Here is a 25,005-nt window from a genome sequence, read left to right as displayed (position 1 = left end):
GAGTTCCATCCAGTTTAGTTCATTCCGAGCATTAAATGCTGAAGAGAATGGAGGACGATCCAGGATGATCTTGGCTGCTTTGTTGTGAAGGGTTTGAAGAGATTCCATCAGCGTGATGTTATTTTTATCTCCCCAAACAATATCACCATAATCAAAAAGTGGTAAGACCAAGCTGTTAAAGTATAAGAGTCTGGTGAATTTTGGTAAAAGATGTTTGATTCACTTTGGGAGACCGAGGCGTTTGTTGATTTTGGTCATCTGTTTTTCGACATGAACAGACCAAGACATGTTGCTGGAAAAAATCACACCAAGGTACTTGAATTCTTGAACTCTCTCAATGTCTTTGAGGTGGACCTGGATGGAGATGGTGGAGATGTTGGTCTTTCTCTTGCTTCCAAACAGCATGGCTTTAGTTTTTGTTGCATTCAGGGTCAGATGATTGATCTTAAACCAATCACCAACCAGCTTGAGATCTTCATTAAGCTTGTCTTCAATATCAGCAACTGAGGAGGAGAAATAGTACAAGACTGTATCATCAGCATATAGGGATACTTGAGAATGGTGGACAACACCAGGAAGACCATTGATGTAGATAATGAACAGGAGAGGCCCAAAGATACTTCCCTGTGGCACACCAATGTTGCATGGTAATGGCTCTGATAGTTCTAAGCCACAAGTAGTGCGTAGGTATCTTGATGACAAGTAAGAATCAAACCATTTGAGATCGATCTCACAAACACCAGCTGAAGATAGTTTATTCATTAGAATTGTGTGGTTTACTGTGTCAAAGGCTTTTGACAGATCCAAGAAAACAGCTCCACATAGTTTACCGTTATCCATGTTACGTAGAATGTTGTCTGCAAAGTTTGCTAATGCAGTTGATGTTGAACGTTTAGGTCGAAAGCCAAACTGCTTATCAGAAAGTAGATTGTTTGCATTCAAGTGTTCGTAGAGTTGCAGGTGGACAGCTCTTTCAAGGATTTTACTCAAAGTCGGAAGAATAGAGATGGGTCGATAGTTGGTGGCATCAGTTCTATCCCCAGTTTTAAACAGAGCTATGACCTTAGCACATTTCCAAATATGAGGAAACGAGTGGAGCTTGTATCAGGCTAGGCTACTGCTCCTTCCCGTCCTCTGTTCTCCTGTTATCCCTCCTGCCCCCCCAGAGAGGAGTTGTACAGTCTGATGGCATGAGGGACAAAGAAGTTTTTAAGTCTGTTCATCCTGCACTTGGGAAGGAGCATTCTGTCACTGAACAGGCTCCTCTGGTTGCTGATGACGGTGTGCAGAGGGTGACTAGCATCGTCCATGATGTTCAGTAGTCCATAGTCCTCTTCTCTGCCACCATCACCAGAGAGTCCAGCTTCATGCCGACCACAGAGCTGGCCCGCCTGATCAGTTTGTCCAGTGGGCTGGCTCTGTGGTCGGCATGAAGCTGGTCTCTCTGGTGACGGAGAGAGTCTTCATGTCTAGTCGCACGACAGAGCCGTACATGAGTTTCACAGTTCATTTCCTCACTGACGACTTTGAACTTAAAACACGATGTCTAGAGACTGTGTATTTCCCTAAATTGCACACTGGTGAAACTATAGCTCTTGGATTATGTGAGGTGTTAGCCAGCTGGGATTTGCATGAAGACTAGCAAGTGTGTACTCTACTTAAATCCCTCCTCATACTGCAACACCCTCATACCCCATCAACTTGGTGGGCAGAGAAAAGGTGAGACACTGAACAAGAACAACAAGAAACCTTTATTTATCACACATACTCTCATGCACAGACTTATGCACAGTGAAATTTCTCCTCTGCATTTAACCCATCTGAAGCAGTGCACATGCATGCACACACAAGTGAGCAATGAGCACACACACATATGCAGAGCAGTGGGCAGCTATGCTACAGTGCCCGGGGAGCAGCTGGGGGTTAGGTGCCTTGATACAGCCATGATCCTGAGGGAGGGGAAAGTGCTGTTCATTCACTCAGCTCCCCTCGCATTTTTCCTACGAGTCCCGGGAATCAAACCGGTGACCCTTTCGACATTTTCTAACCTTCAGGCCATGGCTGCCCCCATTGAACCATTGAAGCTGTATTTAAATTATTATGTTTACATTTATTTAAAATTATTTAAATTGTTTTCAGATTTTTGTTTATTTATTTTAACAATCTATGTAGTAAGGGATGTTTTTGTTTAGAGTAGTAAAAATGTTTTAAGGGGGGCATTAAGATGTTCTGTTTAAGTGATCAAGAAACTGTACTGCCATGCACCTAAGTTGGTTCATTGCCAGCTGTAGCCAGCTGCAGTTTCTGTTAGCTGATAGTGGGCCTTGGATTGCTGGAGATGTGAAAACAGGAGATGTGAAAAGTTGGTGCAACTCGGCTGTGAGGTGGGAGCTCTAGTTTATACGAGACTTCGTTGATGCGACAAAGAACCTTGTACAGACCAATATAGTGAGCCTGTAGCTTCTTACATGTGTTGGATTCTTTCAGATCCCTTTTGGAGATCCATGCCTGATCTCCTGGAGCATATTCTGGGTTCTTGCTCCTGTGTTTGTCAGCGTATTGCTTGTATTTAGCATTGACTGTTTCTATTCTCTGGTGTACCTTCTCCCATACCTGTTGGCTCCGCTTGAACCAGGTGTCGACTGCTTGTACCTGGATGGGTGCATCATCCCATGGGAACAGGGGGTGGTAGCCGAGTGTGCACTGGAATGGGGTTAGTTGAGTGGCAGAGTGTTTGAGTGAGTTCTGTGCATACTCAGCCCATGGAAGGAATTGTGCCCAATCCCTCTGGTTCTGCATGTAGAAGATTCTCAGGAAGCACCCCATTTCCTGATTGGCCCATTCGACTTGGCTGTTGGACTGCGGGTGGTAGCTGGAGGTAAGACTTGCTGAAACTCCCAATCTTTCCATGAAGCATGACCAGAGTCTGGAGATGAACTGGGGCTCCTGGTCACTGACAATGTCCTCTGGAATGCCAAAATATCAAAAAACGTGGTGGAAGATAAGTTCAGTGGTTTGGAAAGCCGTGGGTAGACCAGATAATGGGACGAGTCTGAGAGCCTTGGAAAACCTGTCAGTGATGACCATGATAACTGTGTTGCCTTGGGAAGGTGGAAGATCAGTGATGAAGTTGATGGCCAGGTGTGACCAAGGTCTTAGAGGTACAGGGAGGGGGCATAATTTTCTGGTGGGTGGGGTTCGTGGTACCTTGGCTTGTGCACACTCTGAGCATGAGGAGACAAAGTGGTTGATTTCAGTCACCATATCCTCCCACCAATATTTATTCCTAAGTAGCTGGTGTGTATGCTGGCTACTGGGATGGCCTGTGGCAGGGCATGCATGAGCCCAAGTGATGAGTCTGCCTCTGAGGTTGTGCGGGACATACAGGAGGCTGGGGGGACAATTCTCTGGAGGTGTCTGCGATTGAGACCTTTGGATTTCTTTGTCAAAGTCCCAGGTAATGGCCTGAACAAAACACTCAGGTGATAGGATGGGGTGTGGTTCAGAGTTGTGTGGTGAGGAGCTGTGGATTCTGGAAAGTGTGTCAGCCTTGGTTTTCCTGGTACCTGGACGATAGGATATCGTCAATTTAAAATGAGTAAAAAAACAGAGCCCATCTGGCTTGGCATGGGTTGAGGCACTTTGCTTTCTTGAGATATTCAAGGTTCTTCTGATTGGTTAGGATTACAAAGGGGTGCATGGCTCCCTCCAGCCAGTGTCTCCATTCTTTGAGGGCTAACTTAATGGCTAGTAGTCTTCTATTGCCTATGTCATAGTTCCTCTCTGCGGGTGTGAGCTTCTTAGAGAAGAAAGCCACTGGGTGCAGTTTGGGCTTCTCACCAAATTGTTGAGAGAGCACTCCCCCTACTCCAGTCTCTGATGCATCTACTTCCACTACAAAAGGCTTAGTGGGGTCAGGGTGAAAGCGTGGTGAAAGCGACCTTGAGTTTTCTGAAGGCCTCCTTGGCTGCTGGATTCCACTGGAGGTGTCGAGGCCCATTCTTTAGGAGAGAGGTCAAGGGTGCAGCGATGGTGCTGAAGCGCCGGTAAAAATTGGCGAAGCCCAGAAAACACTGTAGTTCCTTAACCGAAGTGGGAGCAGGCCAAGACATGATGGCTGAGACTTTAGATTTATCCATGCTGACTCCCTCAGCGCTGATAATATATCCCAGAAATGAGATCTGGTGTACTGAAATTCACACTTCTTGATTTTTATATACAGGTGATTTTTGAGGAGGCGGGAGAGTACAGATCTGACGTGTTTTTGATGGCTTTCATCGTCAGGGGAGTAAATTAAGATGTCGTCAATGTAGGCAATGATGTACTTCCCCAACATGTCTCTGACAATGTCGTTGACCAGGTACCGAAATACACTTGGTGCTAAAGGAAGGCCATAAGACATTATCTGGTATTCAAAATGGCCGGCGGTGGTACTGAAGGCCATCTTCCATTCATCCCCCTCTCTGATTCTGATCAGGTTATATGCACTATGTAAGTCCAGTTTGGAGAAGGTTCTAGCAGAACGTGGTTGCTCAAGGACTGAAGGTACAAGGGGAAGAGGGTAGGGGTATTTCACTGTGATTTGGTTGAGACCCCTATAATCAATGCATGGACAAAGACCTCCTCCCTTCTTCTCCACAAAGAAAAAGCCAGCAGATGCAGGTGAGGTGGAAGGTCGAATGTACCTCTGGTTCAAAGCTTCCTGTACATATTCTTCCATGGCTGCTTGCTCAGTCTGGGAAAGTGGATAAATACGGTTGCATGGAGGAGTGGTATCTGGGAGGAGATCAATTGCACAGTCATATGGGTGGTGAGGAGGTAGGCCACATGCCTTGCCCTTGCTGAATACTTCCTTTAGGTCCATATAACATTCAGGAACGTTGTCGAGTGAGTCGGGCTGTGGACTCTCCACTGACGTAGATGAGAGGGTTAGTTGGGGATGAAGCAGACAGTTTTGAAAACAGGTTGATGACCATGGAAGAATGTCTTTATGCTGCCAGGGTATCAGTGGATCATGTAATTGAAGCCAGGGATAGCCTAAGATGATGTCATGGTGTGCCATTTTTAATTTCCCTGAGGGAACCCTCCCAAAGGGATCAATAAAGTTCTATCTAATCTAATCTAATCTAATCTAATCTAATCTAATCTAATCAGTGTGACATACAGTGAAAGAAGTTCTGAGTGAAGAGCTCCCACCTGAATTTGAAGAGGGGTAATGCGAGGGGTGACAAGTCCATTCCCTATGGGACCTCCGTTGATGGTCTTGAGGCTGAGTGGTCTCTGCAAGTGCTCGTGGACAGGTTGAATTTCTGGATGATTGAGATGTTGATGGAATTCCCCTCTGCCCCTGAGTCAGTAAATGCAGAGAGCACATGTCGATGTTGGCAGCTTCAATATGACTGGTATTTTAAAAGATTGAGTCTTATGAGGTGACAGGGGACTTACTTGCTCAATGCTTCAGCAGGACATGTAGAATTGCTGCAAGGTGAACGAAGTGGGCATTTAGAAATAAGATGGTTAGGATCACCGCAGTAGAAACACAAACCCTTGTGTTTTCTTCTCTCTCTCTCTCTCTCTCTCTCTCTGAACACTTCAGATGAGCCTGAGATACCTCCATGGGTGTGGACGCTTTAGTGGCTGGAGGCAGCATGGCAGCATTTTGTAAAGCTACTGCTGATCAGATGATCCAATCAGATAGCTAGATTGATGAGAGAGTCTCGAGTTAAGTGTTCTTCTCAACATACCAGCTCACTCAACACTTCTGGGCATAGACCTTGATGAAAAGCAGCCTTTAAATCTGGCTCATTCTGGCCACTGCTGGCAGCTAGGGTTCAAAAGTCCAGAGCGTATTTGGCGACTCTGCTATTTCCCTGCTTAATGGTCAACAGACTCTCTCCGACTTCAATGCCCTTTGGTTCATGATTGATGACGCCTTAAATAATTCCAGGAAACAATCATAAGATGTAGTAGGCTCATCTCCGTGCTCCCAGACAGCACTTGCCCACTGAAGAGCCTTACCAGTCAGTAGCATGAGAAACTTTGCGATCTTTTGATCATCGGAAATGCTGGTGAGGGATGAGAAATAAAGGGAGCATTGGAGAAGAAATCTCTTACAGCTGGCAGCATCGCCGGCGTATTTCTCAGGTAACGGGAAGAGCTTTGTGGAGCTTATAGCGACTTTGGGGCATGTTAGGAGTGCCTGCAACATCACAGCAGTGAGCTGCACTATCTTGGTGTTGAGGTTGCTGAGCATCTGCTGGTGTTCTCCTAAGAGGCACCATTGAGCGTTAAGGGCTGTCTGCTTCACCTCCTCTGCTGCATCCATCTGACAGCAAAGTAGAGCTGTGCAATATATCGTATTTTTATCACGATATCGATATTGGTGTCAAACGATATCAAAATTCATAATATCGATATGAAACGATTTTTTGTCATTTGTAAGGTAAAACAACCCTTCTGTCCCCTAAGGCACACCGTAGCCTTGTATACGTCATCCATTCTACTCCCGCGATATCTCCGCAACAGTAAAAAATCAGTTCTTCTGTTTTCATACGTGTTGGGTGATTTGATATATTGATTTGTTAATATGTTGTTTGATTTGCTTGCTAATAGTTATAATAATACAATTAACATATATTTACGTCATATTTTTGGATGTGGGACTGGGTAATGTAAAAATGGCATCTACGGAAGAAAACAAGCACAACAATATTAGCACATATCCAGCTTGCTAGCTGTGTTAGATGTGTTAAACCGTGTGGATTTAAGTGGAATAATTGCGAGTTGTCCTGTGGTCAAGGCAGCGTTTTAAGGTAAGGCAATTTGGTTATTAATGTTGCCCGCCGCGGCATGTTTACTTGGGTTCATTTGATTTTGACTTGTGCATCTGCAGCTAGCATCATGCTTTGAAGTAGGTTCTGCTAAGGACGGGTTTATTGTGCGATGTAGACGGACTCAGATGTAATTACATTGTTTTTAAAATTCCGTGCGCTTAAAACGGTGTCCCCCTGCTAATCATGTAGCCCTAATCATGTGTTGCTTTTACTTTTCCTAATGGCGAGTGAAATATCTCTGCAAATGGTATTTCAATGCTGACATGCCAAAAAGATAGCGGAGTCCACATTTGGAAGATGAAGGAAGAGAAGCCTGATGCTTGAAAATAGATCGCTTAATCCACAACGCATATCTGTATTTGAGACATAACCTGCAACTAGTGGGGATGTTTTGGAATGACTGTGCGTAGGGTGTTTTTGGCCACAGAACACTAACCCACAGTAGTAGGAGGACTACTGGGTTCGTGGATTTTGTCTGTTGACTGAGCGAAGCATGGTGTTTGCCTTGTGCCATTTCACGTAGCATCTAGCCGCAGTGCCACCTACACTTTCAGGGAATGTTTACATGCCGCTGAGCTATTTTCATGTATGTTAATTCTTAAGGACTTGTCTCTATATTGTGCGTGTTCACACACGGACTGGCCATCGGGAGTAGCGGGAGTTTTCCCGGTGGGCCGGTGGTTCAGTGTGGGCCGGCGGAGAAAAAAACAAAACAGTTGCGCGCTGGCCTTTAATATGATAAGCAATGTTAACAGTTTCTTAAAGAAACAGTTAACATTGCTTATTACAGTTGCGCGCTGGCCTTTAATATGATAAGCAATGTTAACAGTTTCTTTAAGAAACTGTTAACATTGCTTATCATATTAAAGGCCAGCGCGCAACTGTTTTTTTTTTTTCTCCGCCGGCCCACACTGAACCACCGGCCCACCGGGAAAACTCCCGCTACTCCCGATGGCCAGTCCGTGTGTGTGCGTGTTTAATGTTGGTGTCTTAACAACACACAAGCTTACGTTGTAGTGTGTGTGTGTGTGTGTGTGTGTGTGTGAGAGAGAGATTTTTATCCTTGGCTGGCTACGAGCCAGTGTGGACGTTACACAGTAATCACTGGTAATACCAGCGCTGGCTCCATCCTCTGTGATCGGAAATGTTGAGTGAGGAGAACGTGAGCCTTGTGCAGGCGATAGGACCTATGCAAAGTACGCGCTTGCACAGTAAATAGTTTAAGTAAAAGGCGTTTCAGGGTACAACGGGAAGGGTTGACAGGTAGCCTATGAGGCCTGTACTATAAAAATGTGGCCCGGTGCCTCGGGTGTTGATGATCGGGGCTTTAAAAAAAAGGTGTATAAATATCATTTTAAAAATCGCGATATCGATATTTACTGAAAAAATCGTGATATTGATTTTTTCGAATATCGAGCAGCCCTACAGCAAAGTATCCTGTCAGGGTACACAGGCACTTACAGATGCAGGCACAGGGGAGAGCGGGAGAAGCAAACTGTAGACAGAGCCAAAACAGTAGACAAGAAGCGTAGTAAAAGAAACGGGTGGAGGTTGGTCGATTGGTAAACTGGATAACATAGACAAAACTAAGAGATGTGGGTGAGGTAAACATAAACAAAGGTCAAATACTAGAAGGCAGGCAGAAAGTAAACGGCTTGGTAACAACAGGAAGGAAACACTGAACGATACTTCGCAGTGAGTGAGAGTGGTGTTTATATAGGGTTGTTGATAATGACAATAATGAGAGACAAATGCATTTAATAAGCTGGAGACAGAGGGCACTGTAGTTCTTGGGAGTTGTACTTCGTGGTGGCCATGTTTGAAGGCTGTTTCAAGCTTGTGCTCTCAACGCTGTTACTGACAATCACATATCGCATGTTTTTTCCCAATATCATGCAGCTTTATTATAAACTATTATGTGTCTTTCAGGGCGGCACGGTGGTGTAGTGGTTAGCGCTGTCGCCTCACAGCAAGAAGGTCCTGGGTTCGAGCCCCGGGGCCGGCGAGGGCCTTTCTGTGCGGAGTTTGCATGTTCTCCCCGTGTCCGCGTGGGTTTCCTCCGGGTGCTCCGGTTTCCCCCACAGTCCAAAGACATGCAGGTTAGGTTAACTGGTGACTCTAAATTGACCGTAGGTGTGAATGTGAGTGTGAATGGTTGTCTGTGTCTATGTGTCAGCCCTGTGATGACCTGGCGACTTGTCCAGGGTGTACCCCGCCTTTCGCCCGTAGTCAGCTGGGATAGGCTCCAGCTTGCCTGCGACCCTGTAGAAGGATAAAGCGGCTAGAGATAATGTGATGTGTGTGATGTGATGTGTCTTTCATTTTAAAACTTCTAATTGTTGGTAAATTGCTGTGGCATATTAGGAATAAAACACTTCACCCTGTCATGTTTTATTCCTTACATATTACTGTAGTCTTATAACACGGGTCATATTACTATTGCCTCTATAACTGCTATCTGTTGCTGATGAAGAGTGTGTTGTGTTGTCATGTGTCTCAGTGGAGGAGCAGCTCTTCCGCTCAGTGGAGGGTCAGGCAGCATCAGATGAAGAGGAGGAGAGGTGGACAGGAGAGCAGCAGAGACAAGTGGACGAGGTGAAGAGGATTCTCACCAGGCTGTCCTGCTGTGGAGACAGGTGAGTTCTCCACACAACAGCATTACACTCAAACAGCACACACAGCCCTGAGGGGGCCAAAAACATAAAATATACTGAGTTCACTCAGGCACTTGACCTTTGCAGTGAAGCACATTACTAATGTGGATGGATTTATAACCCAGAACAGCATTAAAACTAGAACGACTTTTACTTTCAATTACAGATTTCAGGCAGCTGTTGATTTCTTTGTTACTTTTGCAATACAAAATGAGTTTGTCATTTTAATTATTGCACGATAGTTTCCTTATATGACATTGACTATATTTAAGAAAGGTTGCATTATTCTTATATTACTGACACATTATAAATATAAATTCTCACAGTACCAGTTTGCTTACAGTCTCTTCTGAAAGTATTGGAATGGCAAGGCCAATTCTTATGTTATGTTGTACACTAAAGATATTTTGCTTTGAGATCAAAGATGAATATGAGACAATAGATCAGAATTTCAGCTTTCATTTCCTGATATTTACATCCAGATGTGTTAAACAACTTAGAACATGACACCTCTGGTGACAGACCGTCCAATTTTTTGGTAAGCAAAAGTACAGGCGTAGATAGTCTTAAAATAAATAACACTTGGTTTAATATCTCTTGCTTGCAATAACTGCATCAAGCCACTGATCCACTGACATCACTAAACTGATTCATCCTTCATTTGTGATGCTTTTCCAGGCTTGTGCTCAGTTGTTGTTTCTCCTGGGGTTCAGTCTCCTTTTCAGGAGGTGAAATGAATGATCAGTTGGATTAAGGTCTGGTGATTGATTTGGCCAGTCTAAAACCTTTCACTTATTTCCCCTGATGAAGTCCTTTGTAGTTTTCGTGATGTGTGTTTTGGGTCATTGTCTTGCTGCATGATGAAGTTCCTCCCAATTCGATTGGATGCATTTCTCTGTAATTTGGTAGACTGTAGATTTCTGAATTCATTCTACTGCTACCATTATGAGTTACATCATCAATAAAGATTCTTGAACCCGTTCCAGAAGCAGCCATGCAACCCAAAAGCCTTCACTATCTTAACCAATAAGCTTGTATGTTTAGGATCATGAGCAGGTCCATTTTGTTTCTCTTTTTTTGCTTTGACCTTTCCACCCCTTTGGTTCCAGAACTTTTGTGGCTCATGTCTGTATTTCTTTGTGAATTCCAATCTGACCTTCACATTCATACTGTTGATGGAGTGGTTTGTATCTTGTGCTATGGCCTCTATATTTATGCTCTCGAAGTCTTGTACTTCTACTAGGGTGGCATGGTGGTGCAGTGGTTAGCACTGTCGCCTCACAGCAAGAAGGTTCTTGGATTGCGCTCAGCAGCAGATGGGGACCTCGGAGTTTGCCTGTTGTCTGCGTTGGTTTCCTCCGGGTGCTCTGGTTTCCCCCACAGTCCAAAGACATGCAGTTAGGTTAACTGGCTACTCTAACTTGTCCATAGGTGTGAGTGTGTGTTTGATCCAGTAGAAGGCAACGGAAAACCACTACCGTAATTATCCCTAGAAACTCTGATGGAAGTCAGAACGGTCTTGTGACTGTAGGAACATACCAAATAGACAGAGAGAAGTCTTCTACTTCAAATGGTGGATTGTGCTACCTTCACCCCTGCCTGCTGGCCAAAAGGCACAAAGGGGGATTACTGTATGTCATGACGATTTCTGTCCATCCGTCTATCCCGGGAAGGGTGCTCACCTTCTGAAATCAACTCCTCTCACAATTTTTGGAGGAATTTCACGAATCTTGGCAGGATTCTTTGATATATGTCGGTAGTACGCATATTGCAATTTTGTTAAATTCGGTCACATTTTACCAGAGTTACAGCCCTTGATTTACAAAATTATAATTTGACAATTTCATTAGAGTATGTTTTCCTTCTGAAATCAACTCCTCTCACAATTTGTGGAGGAATTTCACAAAACATACAAGAGGCATTGTTATATGTCGATAGTACGCATATTGTAATTTCGTTCAATTTGGTCGCATTTTACCAGAGTTACAGCCCTTGATTAACAACCTTGTACTTTCACAATTTCATGAAGGTGTGCTTGCCTTCTGACATCAACTCCTCTCACAATTTTTGGACGAATTTCTCAAAGCTTGGCAAAAGGCCTTGTTATATGATGCATATTGTGATTTAATTTTGTTTGTGAAAATTTTACCAGAGTTTTGACCCATGATTAAATAACTTGCACTTTGGCAATTTCATGAGGGTGTACATTCTGAAATCAATTCCTCTCACAATTTTACTTTAACAGTTTCATGAGGGTGTACGTTCTTCTGAAATCAACTCCTCTCACAATTTGTGGAGAAATTTTCACCAAACTTGGCAAAAGGCTTTGTTATATGACAGTTATACGCATATTGAAATTTCATTTAATTTGGGCAAATTTTAGCAGAGTTATGCCCTTAATTATTAACAAACTTGTACCTTGGTAATTTCATCAAGGTGTGCTTGCTGTCTGAAATCAACTTCCCTCACAATTTTTGGAGGAATTTCATGAAACTTGGCAGGATTCTTTGTTATATGTCGGTAATACGCATATTGCAATTTTGTTCAATTCAGTCGCATTTTACCAGAGTTATGGCATAGTTGCCAGCGGGGGATATTGTGCTCTCAGAGCACTCTTGTTGGTGATGTCGCTAACTATTGTTTTTGGGGGGTTTCTTCACAGCTCTCACAATGTTTGCAACTAAAGATGCAACTGCTGTTGTTTTCATTGTTTGATATCTGGTTGTTAGTACACCACAGTGGCGGCTGGTAGTCTTTCAAACAGGGGAGGCTGATCGGTTACGATATTTCCAGATTTTAAAAGAAAAAAGAAAAAACACATCAATTTTGCCCATACTCTTGCCTCTGATCTGGCTGATTGTTGGCAGGGTCACAAACTGTGAAATAACAGGTTATTTTGGCCCATTAGCCTACTGTCCAATATACATGATGGTGGTGTTGGGGGGGTATATTTTAACATTTTATATTTTAAAATTGTGGCATGTTGTTTAAAAATTGATCATTATTGAAAGCAGCTCCTTGTCAGGAACCTCAGCAGTAACAGCAGAGTGTTCTGGAATAGGCACAAGCACTGACCTTGGGGAGCCAAACATAGAGCTGGGTGCCACACATTTCATTCAATGACACTTTCCCTATATTTTACTTATTTTGACTGAGAAATGTTTTATTGACAATTTTGATAACCCTTCACTTTTAATCCAGGTCTGTAGTGTGAAATGTTCTCGGCTGTGTTTTTGTTTAAAAATGTTTTCCAAATTGTAGCTGTGTTTAATTTTAAGAAAAATATATATTCCAATATAATATACTCAGCATAAACATTTTAAATAGATTCTATATTTTTGGTCCATCCATGACATATTACTAAAGTAGCCTATTTACTGTTGTTGATGTGGGTCACTTGCTGTTAGCCAATTCACTTTCTCGTACCAGGAGAGCTGAAAGGAACGAGTATTATTGCCTACCTTTTTCACCAAGTCACTTTGAGGCGTTGGTCTACCCTGCTCTTTAATTTTAATTTTTTCCTCGAAAGGAAGACTGGCAAATGGCTTCGCCAAAATTAAATCAGCAATGCTTGGCATCCGTGCGCAGCTTTCTTGCTAGCTGACTAGCCCCCTCAAGTTCAAGTTCAGTCACTCAAATAAACGAAATTTCTGGAACTAAGATAGCAAACTTGACAACACTATATTTACACTTTTAGACCATTTCTTCGGATAAGAACCGAAGAAAATATAAGGACACTTAAGAGTGAATTACTTAAACAGAACTGGAGAGTAGTATATGAGGAAGAAGATATTGACAAAGCATACAGTGGATTCCTAAATATCTTTAAAACACTATATGATAAAACCTGTCCTGTAAGGAAATACAATGATGGACAAAAACAGGCAAATGGTCCATGGATCACCAAAGGATTAAAAAATGCCTGTAAAAAAAAGAACACGCTGTATAGACAATTCATTAAAAAAGAACTTTGGAGGCAGAAATTAAATATAAAAAATACAAGAATAAATTAACCAGCATTATGAGGACATGTAAGAATATTATAATAAATTATTAGGTAGTAATAAAAATAACATGAAGGGGCTATGGAATGTACTAAATAGTATTATTAGGAATAGAGCTAAAAACAAAAACACAAGCTACCCTGATCATTATATTGAGAATGACAGATCAATAAATAATATGGAAGAAGTGGTAAATGGTTTTAATAGATTCTTTGTAAATGTGGGACCAGATCTGGCAGAAAAGATTCAGGATAAAGACACACCTGGAGGAGCGGAGGCTGCTCGATGTGAGAGAAATCCTAAATCTATATTCATTGGTGCAGTTGGCATAAAAGAGGTCATAGACATTGTAAGGAGAAGTGAAAGTAAAATCTCCACTGACTGGAATGATATTGATATGAGTCTAATAAAAAAAGTTATTGAAGAAATTGCAGAACCATTTACTCACATATGTAATATGTCTTTTCAATCTGGTAAATTTCCAAACAACATGAAAATAGCTAAAGTTATACCTTTATATAAATGTGGAGATAGACACCATTACACAAATTACAGGCCAGTTTCTTTACTCTCTCAGTTCTCCAAGATCCTCGAAAAACTGTTCACAGCAAAACTAGACAACTTCATTGAAAAATATAAACTTTTAGCTGACAGTCAATACGGATTCCGGAAAGACAGATCAACAACCCTGGCATTAATGGAACTTATTGAGAAAATCACAAATGGTATAGACAATAAAAAACATGTTATGGGAATTTTCATAGATCTAAAGAAAGCATTTGACACAATAAATCACGACATTCTATTCAAAAAATTAGGGAGGTATGGTATCAGAGGGGTTGGTTTGGACTGGGTGAGGAGCTACTTAAGTAACAGGCAACAATTTGTAAAAATTGGAGATCACACATCTGATTATTTGCCCATAACATGTGGAGTACCACAAGGGTCTGTCTTAGGTCCTAAGCTGTTTATATTGTACATTAATGATTTATGTAATGTATCATGTATAATGAAATGCATTTTATTTGCTGATGATACAAACATCTTTTGCGCCGGGGACAATGCACAGCAGCTTATGGAAACAATCACAACCGAAATGAATAAATTAAAAAGGTGGTTTAATGTAAACAAATTGTCATTGAATTTGAGTAAAACAAAGATTATGTTATTTGGAAAATATAAGTCGAACCCTCAAGTTGAATTGAAAATTGACAACATAACCATAGAAAGAGTTTATGAAATAAAATTTCTGGGTGTGATTGTTGATCATAAAGTCTGCTGGAAACCGCATATTAATCATGTTAAAGCAAAAATAGCAAAGATTACTGCAATTTTGGGGAAATCAAGACACATTCTGGAGTATAAATCACTACATACTCTGTATAATGCACTCATACTTCCATATCTGAGCTACTGTGTGGAGATATGGGGTAATACCTACAAATCTAACCTGCAGCCGTTATGCACATTACAAAAAAGAGCAATAAGAATTGTCAATAATACGGGATATCTTGAGCATACAAACACATTATTCGTAAAAGCACACACTCTGAAATTCACGGATCTGGTTAAACACAAGACTGCACAAATTATGTATAAAGCAAGACATAACCTTCTTCCGGGTGAGGTACAAAATACGTTTATGGAAAGGCAGGGTGGGTATAACCTGAGAGGGGAAATGAATTTTAAGAGAGTAAATGTTAGAACAACTATGAAAAGTATGTGCATAACAGTCTGTGGGGTGAAATTGTGGAATGGTCTGGAAAATGAACTCAAAAATAGCACCAACATAAAACTGTTTAAAAAATTATATAAAAACATGTTAATAAAAATATATGAGAATGAGGACAGGCAGACTATATAGGTGATGATGAAATTGAGAGTAAGTCTGTGACTGGTCTTCTTGTATTTAGTGTATAGTTATAGGTATGTGTATATGTATGTACTGTATATATGTATTGTATGTGTGTATATATGCATAACATAAGTATCTGTATATATGATTTGATTTGGTCGATATTATACCATGTCGGTATGTTTTGGTATGTTGGTATGTTTTCTTTTTTGTTTATTGCTTTTGTTTTCTTTTGTATATATAGTTTATTATGGTGGAAAGTGACATTTGATTAGCGGTGGTATAGAGGGTTAGGATTGGATAAGTTATTACTTCTTCCTAATCCTTTCTGAACATTGTTATGTTATTGCCTTGTGGCTACTCTATTCTGTTTGTTTATGATGATGTTTTGATTATTGTATTTTTTATTTAAATTTTTATTTTTATATCTTCTTTATTGTTCAGAATAAAGTAATCAATCAATCAATCAATCAATCAATCAATCAATCAATCAATCAATCAATCAATCAATCAATCAAACACTTTATTTACAATGAAAATATATACAAACTAAAAAAGCTGGTAGAAACTGTATGTAATGAATGAAATCGAAATGTAAGCCGGTCTCTTACAATACACCACAGCACTTGCGAATCTGCATGGGACTGAACTGAAATTCACCGCTGCCTGTCTATATTTGAAACGAGCTGTCAATCAAAGAAAATATCCGGTCGCTTTCACCAATCACCAGTCTCCTCGCGGAAAGCTTTGCCATGTCCCTCCCACTGTGAGGCTGGGAGTCTGTGGGGCGGGCGTTTTCGCAGTATTTGTCCAATAACCGTCTTGCATTTTGATATTGAAAAGCGCATAGCTCCCAAATGCCACTGAAGTCCACTGAGGCTGGGAGTCCGTGGGCGGGCGTTTTCGCAGTATTTGTCCAATAATCGTCTTGCATTTTGATATTGAAAAGTGCATAGCTCCCAAATGCCATTGAAGTCCACTGAGGCTACGCTGCATCGCGCTGTCACGAGGGGGGAAAACTCACGCACACATTAGGCGAACTGGGGAAAGTTATAACGGAATGATTTCGCACTGTAGTTGGGTTGAGCACATATAATATTCTGGATCTGAAATAGCAATGTTATAAGGTCGGCTATAACATAAGCCTAGCGCAATTCATCCTACACGATGTTCATCATTTTTAGAGGAGGCTGAGCCTCCCTTGTTGTCTTAGAGCAATCGCCCGTGCTACACCAGTGGTTTCTTTCTTTTTCAGGGCATTCCAAATTGTGATATTGGCTATGCCCAGTGCTTGTGCAGTAGCTTTAGTCAATTTTCTCTCTTTTCTCGGGTTCAAGATACCTTCCTTTTCTCCCAGAGACAGCTCTCTGGTCTTCATGTCTGTTTATCTTTTTTTAGCAATAAATGCAGTCTTCACAGGTGAAACCCAGGGCTCTAATCAAGAGTAGATATTCAGAGCTGTTAATTGTTCAAATAATCGATCTAACAGGGCACACTACAGGGCAAACTATCAGGAAATGAAAATTGAAATTCTGATCAATCACCTCACATTCATCTTTTGATCTCAAAACCAAATGTCTTCGGTGTATAGCAAAAACAGTGGAATTGGCTTTGCCATTCCTTTACTTTCAGAAGGGACTGTACATACAGACTGCACAATATACCACATTAATGCAACACAGTTATTGTAGTTTAAACTTAACCTTTCTTCTGATTTCTAAAAGTATCCTCTTTTTGCTCTCTCTGTTTAGCACTGAAAATACTCACACTCAGTGTGACCTTCTGGAAACAATCTCTCATTAATATAAACATTTACCAGTACAGGATTTAACATGGGCGGCACAGTGGTGTAGTGGTTAGCACTGTCACCTCACAGCAAGAACCCACACTAGGCTGGGTTCAAGCCTAGTGGCCGATGGGGGCCTTTCTTTGTGGAGTTTGCATGTTCTCCCTGTGTCTGTGTGGGTCCTCTGGGTGCTCCAGTTTTACCCACAGTCCAAAGACATGCAAGTTAGGTTAATTGGTGGCTCTAAATAGGTGTGAATGTGAGTGTGAATGGTTGTTTGTCTCTATGTGTCAGCCCTGTGATGATCTGGTGACTTGTCCAGGGTGTACCCCGCCTCTCGCCCGTAGTCAGCTGGGATAGGCTCCAGCTTGCCTGTGACCCTGCACAGGATAAGCGGTTATGGATAACAGATGAATGGATTTAACATTCACCCTTATCCAGAGTGATGTACATATGCTTTGTAATCTCTATCAAAAAACATTTCCTCACACGAATGCAAATAGGCCATGTGTGAGAATATCAGAAAGCTAAAATGCTGCTAGAGGAGAGTTAGTGCAGGAGTTAGTGAAGGAATGAAAACAAAGTACAAGTCAAGTACAAGATCTCTGACTGTGTAGATAGAAGAAATGTCTAATTTACCATGACAAAATATAAACTCAAGCGTCGAACATGTACGAACACACATGTCCACTTGGTCATTTTAATAGATGACAACAATATTGTATTAAATACTTCTAGTACATTATTTAGAAACCCGTTTTTTTAACCTGTGTGTAATTGTCTCACACACACACATCTCAGTGCTACGTTCTATGTTTAGGTGTGATGAGAGGGCTTTGAAGAAGCTGCTGTCTCACTGGGGTGAGTCGTGGGCAGAGGAGAGCCACACTGCTGTTCTGCAGCTGTTGGAGCGAGTGACTCGTCTCCACAAACAGCTGGAGCTAAGAGAGAGCCAGGCCATGAGATCTGAGACTGACCCCGAACAGGTACAATGCTGCCCCCTGCAGACACACACACACACGATCACTGTTGTCAGTGTTGGAACATTGATTGAGATATCTGTTTCAAGAGATTCAAGGGAGCTTTATTGTCATTACATCCATATACAAGTATACAGTGCATTGAAATACTGTTTCCCTCAGGCTCGCCATGGTGCATTTATATTTGCAAGCATGTTTGGCATGCTTGCAATTGGTTCCAGCTGGCTTGACTGCTAATTGTTTTGGCTAGTTCCAGTTAAATTCTTGAAACTTATCTTTACTCACACATCTGCCCTCTGTTTTCATAAGGATATCCTGATCAATGATGTAATGCTTCATCACCCGATGTCACACACAGACAACTCGGCTTCTTAAATTACATGTTCCAATGTGGTGTAGCTACACCACACTCTTAGATCCCATCTTCCAATCATTTAACTACAACACACTCTTGAATGTGGATATACACTCATGTTTGTCTAATAAACCGAGAAACATCTCTGAACAGCTGTGTCTGCATCAGTGCTGTTGCTCCCAGATCCATGAGGCGGAATCTCCTGGGTGGCAGAGGTCTACACTCCGAGATCAAACTTTGTCAATTCAACTTTCTTCAGGACAGACAGATCAAAAGCTATCAAAAATTATACATCTAAAGTAGGGGTATTCAAACTGTGGTGTCTGCACCACTAGCAGACCATGAAAGAACTGCAGGGGGTGGGGTAAGGTCTGCGATGGAAAATACAGTGTCTTGCAAAAGTATTCACCCCCTTTGTGTTTGTCCTGTTTTGTCGCATTACAAGCTGGAAGTAAAATTGATTTTGGGGGAGTTAGCACCATTTGATTTACACAACATGCCTATCACTTTAAAGGTGCACATTGTTGTTTTATTGTGACACAAACAATAATTAAGATGAAAAAACAGAAATCTGGTGTGTGCATAGGTATTCACACCCCCCAAAAAAGTCAGTACTTTGTCGAGCCACCTTTTGCTGCAATTACAGCTGCAAGTCTCTTGGGGTATGTCTCTATTAGCTTAGCACATCTAGTCACTGGGATTTTTGCCCATTCCTCAAGACAAAACTGCTCCAACTCCTTCAAGTTAGATGGGTTGTGTTGGTGTACAGCAATCTTCAATTTATGCCAGAGATTCAATTGGATTGAGGTCTGGGCCAGGCCTAAACGATATGGACAAAATTTCATTTCTTGATATTCATGCCAGATATCTCGATATCGATACAATACGATATGACTACGGGTTCGGTGAAAACCAAGCATTTTTCAGAAAAATAAAAACATCATAATACAAAAAAATGTGGAAAGTACAGTTTTATTTTTAAGAACTCACTGCCAGTCATCAACATTAACATAAATGATAATTACATAAATTATTTATAATGCTTGTCCAGCGTCCGAACCATTTTTTTTAAAGCCCTCTTTCGAGACTGTGTACACAGGTACCATGTCTTTTGCAATGTGGTATATTATAGCGTCTGTAATTTCTTTATGTCTGGTGGACGTCGACTCGTACGGTGTAACGCTACTGAATGCATCAGCAATCAAACTTTGCTTTGGCTTATTTTGGGATGACTGAGAAGTCCCCGGTGTTTCTCTCATTGTCATACACTCTTCGTGCAGCACACGATGGTGTTGTTTCAGGTGGTGAAACATGTTTGTTGTGCTACCTTGTTTCGTCGCAATTTTTGCTGAGTACGACCTGCATAACACCTCACTCGGGTTAACATTGTCCTTTTTGAACCCAAAATAACTCCAAATAATGGAGGATGATTTATGTTTTGGCACCAAGTCAGATTCTGCACCGCCACCGGCCGCATTATCTTCCGCACTCATTTTCTTTCTTTCTTTCTTTTTAATTTCCCCGCTGTGTCTGTAGTGTGTGTGTGCATCAGTCTCCATCTCCCTCACTCCCACCCTCATATGTTTGTCATCAGTTGGCTTCAGCTGTCGAAAGCAAGCATGAAATAAGGTTTGTGGTTGGCTGGCCTTAGCGGTGCATTCAAGGGCAATCATAAAAATGATGTTTGTTGTGACTGCCAAAGCTGTACATGCAGGGCGAGCGCGGGGAGGGGAAATCTATATTGTCTATATCGTTGCTTTTTCGATATTAATATCTTGAATGTTCATATCTAGATATAGATACGATAACGATATATCGTTCAGCCCTAGTCTGGGCTTTGACTAGGCCATTCCAATACATTCAAATGTTTCCCTTTAAACCACTCCAGTGTAGCTTTAGCAGTATATTTAGGGTCAATGTCCTGCTGGAATGTGAACCTTTGTCCCAGTCTCAAACCTCTGGCCAACTTAAACAGATTTTCCTCCAGAATTGCCCTGTATTTAGTGCCATCCATCTTTCCTTCAGTCCTGACCAGCTGTCCTGTCCCTCCAGATGAAAAATATCCCCACACTACAATGCTGCCACCACCATGCTTCACTGTAGGAATGGTGTTCTCAGGGTGATGGGTTTGTGCCACACGTGGCATTTCCCATGACGGCCAAAAACTATCAATTTTAGCCTCATTTGACCAGAGAATCTTCTTCCATGTGTTTGGAGAGTCTGCCACATGATGTTGGGCAAACTCCAAATGTGTTTTCTTAAGCAATGGCTTTTTTTTTCTGGCCACTCTTCCATAAAGCCGTGTGGACTGTGGAGTGTACAGCTTAAAGTTTTTCGATGGACAGATACTCCCATCTCCACTGTGGATCTTTGCAGCTCCTTCAGTGTTATCTTTGGTGTCTTTGTTGCATCTCTGATTAACACCCTCCTTGCCCGGTCTGTGAGTTTTGGTGGGCGGCCTTCTCTTGTCAGGTTTGTAGTGGTGGCATATTCTTTCCATTTTGCTATAATGGATTTAAAGGTGCTCCCTGGGATATTCAAAGTTTGGGATATTTTTTTTTTAATCCCAACCCTGATCCATATTTCTTCACAACTTTGTCTCTGACCTGTTTGGAGTGCTCCTTGGTTCTCATGTTGCTTGCTCAGTAGTGTTGCAGAGTCAGGGTCCTTCCAGAACAGGTTGATTTATACAGACATCATGTGACCGATCATGTGACACTTTGATTGCACACAGGTGGATCTTAATCAACTAATTATGTGACTTATGAAGTGAATTGATTGGATCAGCTCTTATTTAGGGGTTTCATACGAAAGGAGGTGAATACCTCCAGATTTCTGTTTTTTCATCTTAATTATTGTTTGTGTCACAATAGAACAACAATTTGCACCTTTAAAGTGATAGGCATGTTGTGTAAATCAAATGGTAGTAACTCCCCGAACATTCCATTTTACTTCCAGCTTGTAATGTGACAAAACAGGACAAACACAAAGGGGGATGATTACTTTTGCAAGACACTGTAGAAAAAAAATGTGGGGTGACTTGGCCTGGCATTTTTTATGTTATGGAGCCCCTAAAGGGATGTGTAAAGAAAAAAAGAGAGAGCGCATTTCTGGTACGCACAAGAAACTACCTGAGAGAAGCCTGAACTCTATAAATATGATGAAGTGGTTGTGACAAGAGAATGACCATACAGAGAGATATATTTGAGACTGTGAAATGTACCAGAAGATATCATACACCAATCATCCATAAAATTAAAACCACTGACAGGTGAAGTCAATTACATTGATTATCTCATTGCAGTGGCACCTGTCAAGGGGTAGGATATATTAGGCAGCAAGTGAACAGTCAGTTCTCAAAGTTGATGTGTTGGAAGCAGGAAAAATGGGCAAGCGTAAGGACCTGAGAAGAAGAAGAAGAAGAAGAAGAAGAAGAGAAGAGCTACTGTAGCAAAAACTTCTGAAAAAGTTAATGCTGACACCTTTCTGTTTTAGCATGCATTAACTTTTTCAGCAGTTTGTGTGACAGTCTCTTCTGTGAGATTGGACCATATAGGCTAGCATTTCTACCCCATGCCCCATTTCTATACCAATAAGTCTTTGACACCCATGACCAGTTGTCCTTCCTTGGACCACTTTTGGGAGGTACTAACCACTGCATACCAGGAACACCCCATCTGCTTCCAACACATGAACTTCAAGAACTGACTGTCCTAATATACAACACATATAACAACACTCACTCACTTCTTCCAGCTTGTCCCACTTACATGTGTGGGGTTGCTGCCCTATTAATCCACATGTCATTTTAATTAGAGTATACTTTTACACCAACAAGCATTCACACCTATGGACAATTTAGAGTATGGACTGTGGGAGAAACTGACACAGAGACAAACAACCATTCACACTCACATTCACACCTACGGTCAATTTAGAGCCACCAATTAGCCTAATCTACATCTTTGGACTGTGGGGGAAACCGGAGCACCCGGAGGAAACCCACGCAGACACGGGGAGAACATGCAAACTCCACACAGAAAGGCCCCCGTCAGCCACTGGGCTTGAACCCAGGACCTTCTTGCTGTGAGCCCAATGCTAACCACTACATCACAGTGCCGCCGCTAATAAAAATAAAATGTAAAAACAATTTATAATTTTAAAGTTTAAGGACAAAATCTTAGATTAGATCATATCAGCTGTTTCCATCCATCCATCCATCCATCCATCCATCCATCCATCCATCCATCCATCCATCCATCCATCCATCCATCCATCCATCCATCCATCCATCCATATCCATTAGGGTCACAGGGGAGGTTAAAGGGATAGTTCGGGATTTTTGACATGAATCTGTATGGCATCCCTATCAATAGTGTCGTGCAAACACACTGACTTACCCCTGACAGCATCCTGTGAGTCCAGTTCTTGTCCAGTTTTGGTCCAGACGAAAGTAGTCCGGCAAGTTTGTTGGGGTCACGAAAGTAAAACGTTTTTCGTCTCAAAACAGTATGTGTTCAAAAGAGTGATATATTTGCATCACAAAACCGTTGCCAAATAAAAAGTCAGACCTCGAAATCGCTTGGCACTATTTTCTCTCCCTTCTTATCACTGCGCGCTGCCGCTAGGTGACAGCGAAACGCAGACCCACTAAGCTGGTGGGAGACCAAGGCTGCACTCTATCCACGGCTTACACACGTGATGGCACGGAGGATGTGTATAGTGGCAGCATCTGTCCCCCCAGAGAGGATCTTTTCAAAAGCAGGACAGATTATAACTGAGAGGAGAAATAGAATCAGAATTAACTAGTTAATTGCAGCAATTAAAGGAATAGGTAGGAAAAGGAAGGCGCAAAGACACCGCGCAGCGCCTGAAAACGGGTTTTCAGGCGCTGCTCACCCGTTTTCAGGCGCTGCACACCCATTTTCAGGCGCTGCGCGGTGTCTTTGCGCCTGCAGCGGTGCTTTGCCTGTGCTGTGGCTGAAAATAGTTCCAGATATAAATTGGTCTAGTAAATCCCTTCGTGTTAATTTGCATTGATATGTGTACTCGATGTGAATGTACAAGTCATGAGAAATAATTATAAAAAATCTTCCGAAAGAGCCGGCTCCTTATAGTAAGAAGAGCCAAAAGAGCCGAAATGCCCATCACTAGTAAACAATGAATGAACCAGCCGTGGCTGTCACCTGGCGGCAGCGCGCAGTGATAAGAAGGGAGAGAAAATAGTGCCAAGCGATTTCGAGGTCTGACTTTTTATTTGACAGCGGTTTTGTGATGCAAATATATCACTCTTTTGAACACATACTGTTTTGAGACGAAAAACGTTTTACTTTCGTGACCCCAACAAACTTGCCGGACTACTTTCGTCTGGACAAGAACTGGACTCACAGGATGCTGTCAGGGGTAAGTCAGTGTGTTTGCACGACACTATTGATGGGGATGCCATACAGATTCATGTCAAAAATCCCGAACTATCCCTTTAACATGGGGCAGCTATGGCCTGAGGATGCACTTAAGTGCTCCTGAGCAAGGCACCTAACCCCCAACTGCTCCCTGAGCACTGTATCATAGCTGCCCACTGCTCTGGGTGTGTGTGTGCTTATTGCTCACTTGTATATGCATGTGTGTGTTCACTGCTTCCATCCATCCATCCATCCATCCATCCATTATCTGTAGCCGCTTACCCTGTTCTACAGGGTCGCAGGCAAGCTGGAGCCTATCCCAGCTGACTATGGGTGAGAGGCGGGGCACACCCTGGACAAGTCACCAGGTTATTGCAGGGCTGACACAGAGACAATCAACCATTCACACTCACACCTACGGTCAATTTAGAGCCACCAATTAACCTAACCTGCATGTCTTTGGACTGTGGGTGAAACCAGAGCACCTGGAGGAAACCCACGCAGACACGAGGAGAACATGCAAACTCCACACAGAAAGGCCCTTGCCGGCCACCGGGCTCGAACCCAGGACCTTCTTGCTGTGAGGCAACAGTGCTCACCACTACACTACCGTGCCGCCGTGTTCACGGCTTCAGATGGGTTAAATGCAGAGGTTAAATTTCACTGTGTGCTTAAGTCTGTGCTTGAGTGTACGTGTGACAAATAAAGGCTTCTTGGCTTCTTGGAAGCTGAAGCCAGTCCCAGCTGACTTTTAGACAGGAGGGGGGGGTACACACTGGGCAGGTTGGCAATCTATCGCAGGGCTAACACAGAGATGAGCAACCATTCACACTCACATTCACACCTATGGTCTGCATGTCTTTGAACTGTGGGAGGAAACTGGAACACCTGGAGGAAACCCACACAGGCACGGGGAGAACATGCAAACTCCACAGAGAAAGGCCCTGTGAGGTTCAAACCCAGAACCTTCTTGCTGTGAGAAAAGCAGAAAAGCATTGTGATGATTGTCATGAAATGAATATTATATCAGTGGGGGCTTTGATAGACAACATGACTGACCACTAAGTGGAGAGACTACCGACACTGGAGACTGATCCCAAAGCAGATATTTTATTGAATGTGAGAAGATCTAAAGT

General features: G+C 42.3%; 1 protein-coding gene across 1 annotated transcript in view; it reads left to right on the top strand.

Moving 5' to 3' along the window:
* The window catches only part of efcc1 (EF-hand and coiled-coil domain containing 1), an 83,374-nt gene that overhangs the window by 42,770 nt on the left and 15,599 nt on the right, over nt 1–25,005 (top strand). The window contains exons 4-5 of the mRNA XM_060909734.1: nt 9,334–9,469; nt 17,953–18,118. Of these exons, the coding sequence (XP_060765717.1) occupies nt 9,334–9,469; nt 17,953–18,118 (302 nt within the window). The remainder of the gene's footprint in view (nt 1–9,333; nt 9,470–17,952; nt 18,119–25,005) is intronic.

Source organism: Neoarius graeffei, chromosome 26 (genome assembly GCF_027579695.1).
Source record: "Neoarius graeffei isolate fNeoGra1 chromosome 26, fNeoGra1.pri, whole genome shotgun sequence".
Taxonomy (NCBI): Eukaryota; Metazoa; Chordata; class Actinopteri; order Siluriformes; family Ariidae; genus Neoarius; species Neoarius graeffei.
The sequence above is the reverse complement of the archived record's forward strand: the minus strand, read 5'-3'. Positions and strand labels throughout refer to the sequence as shown.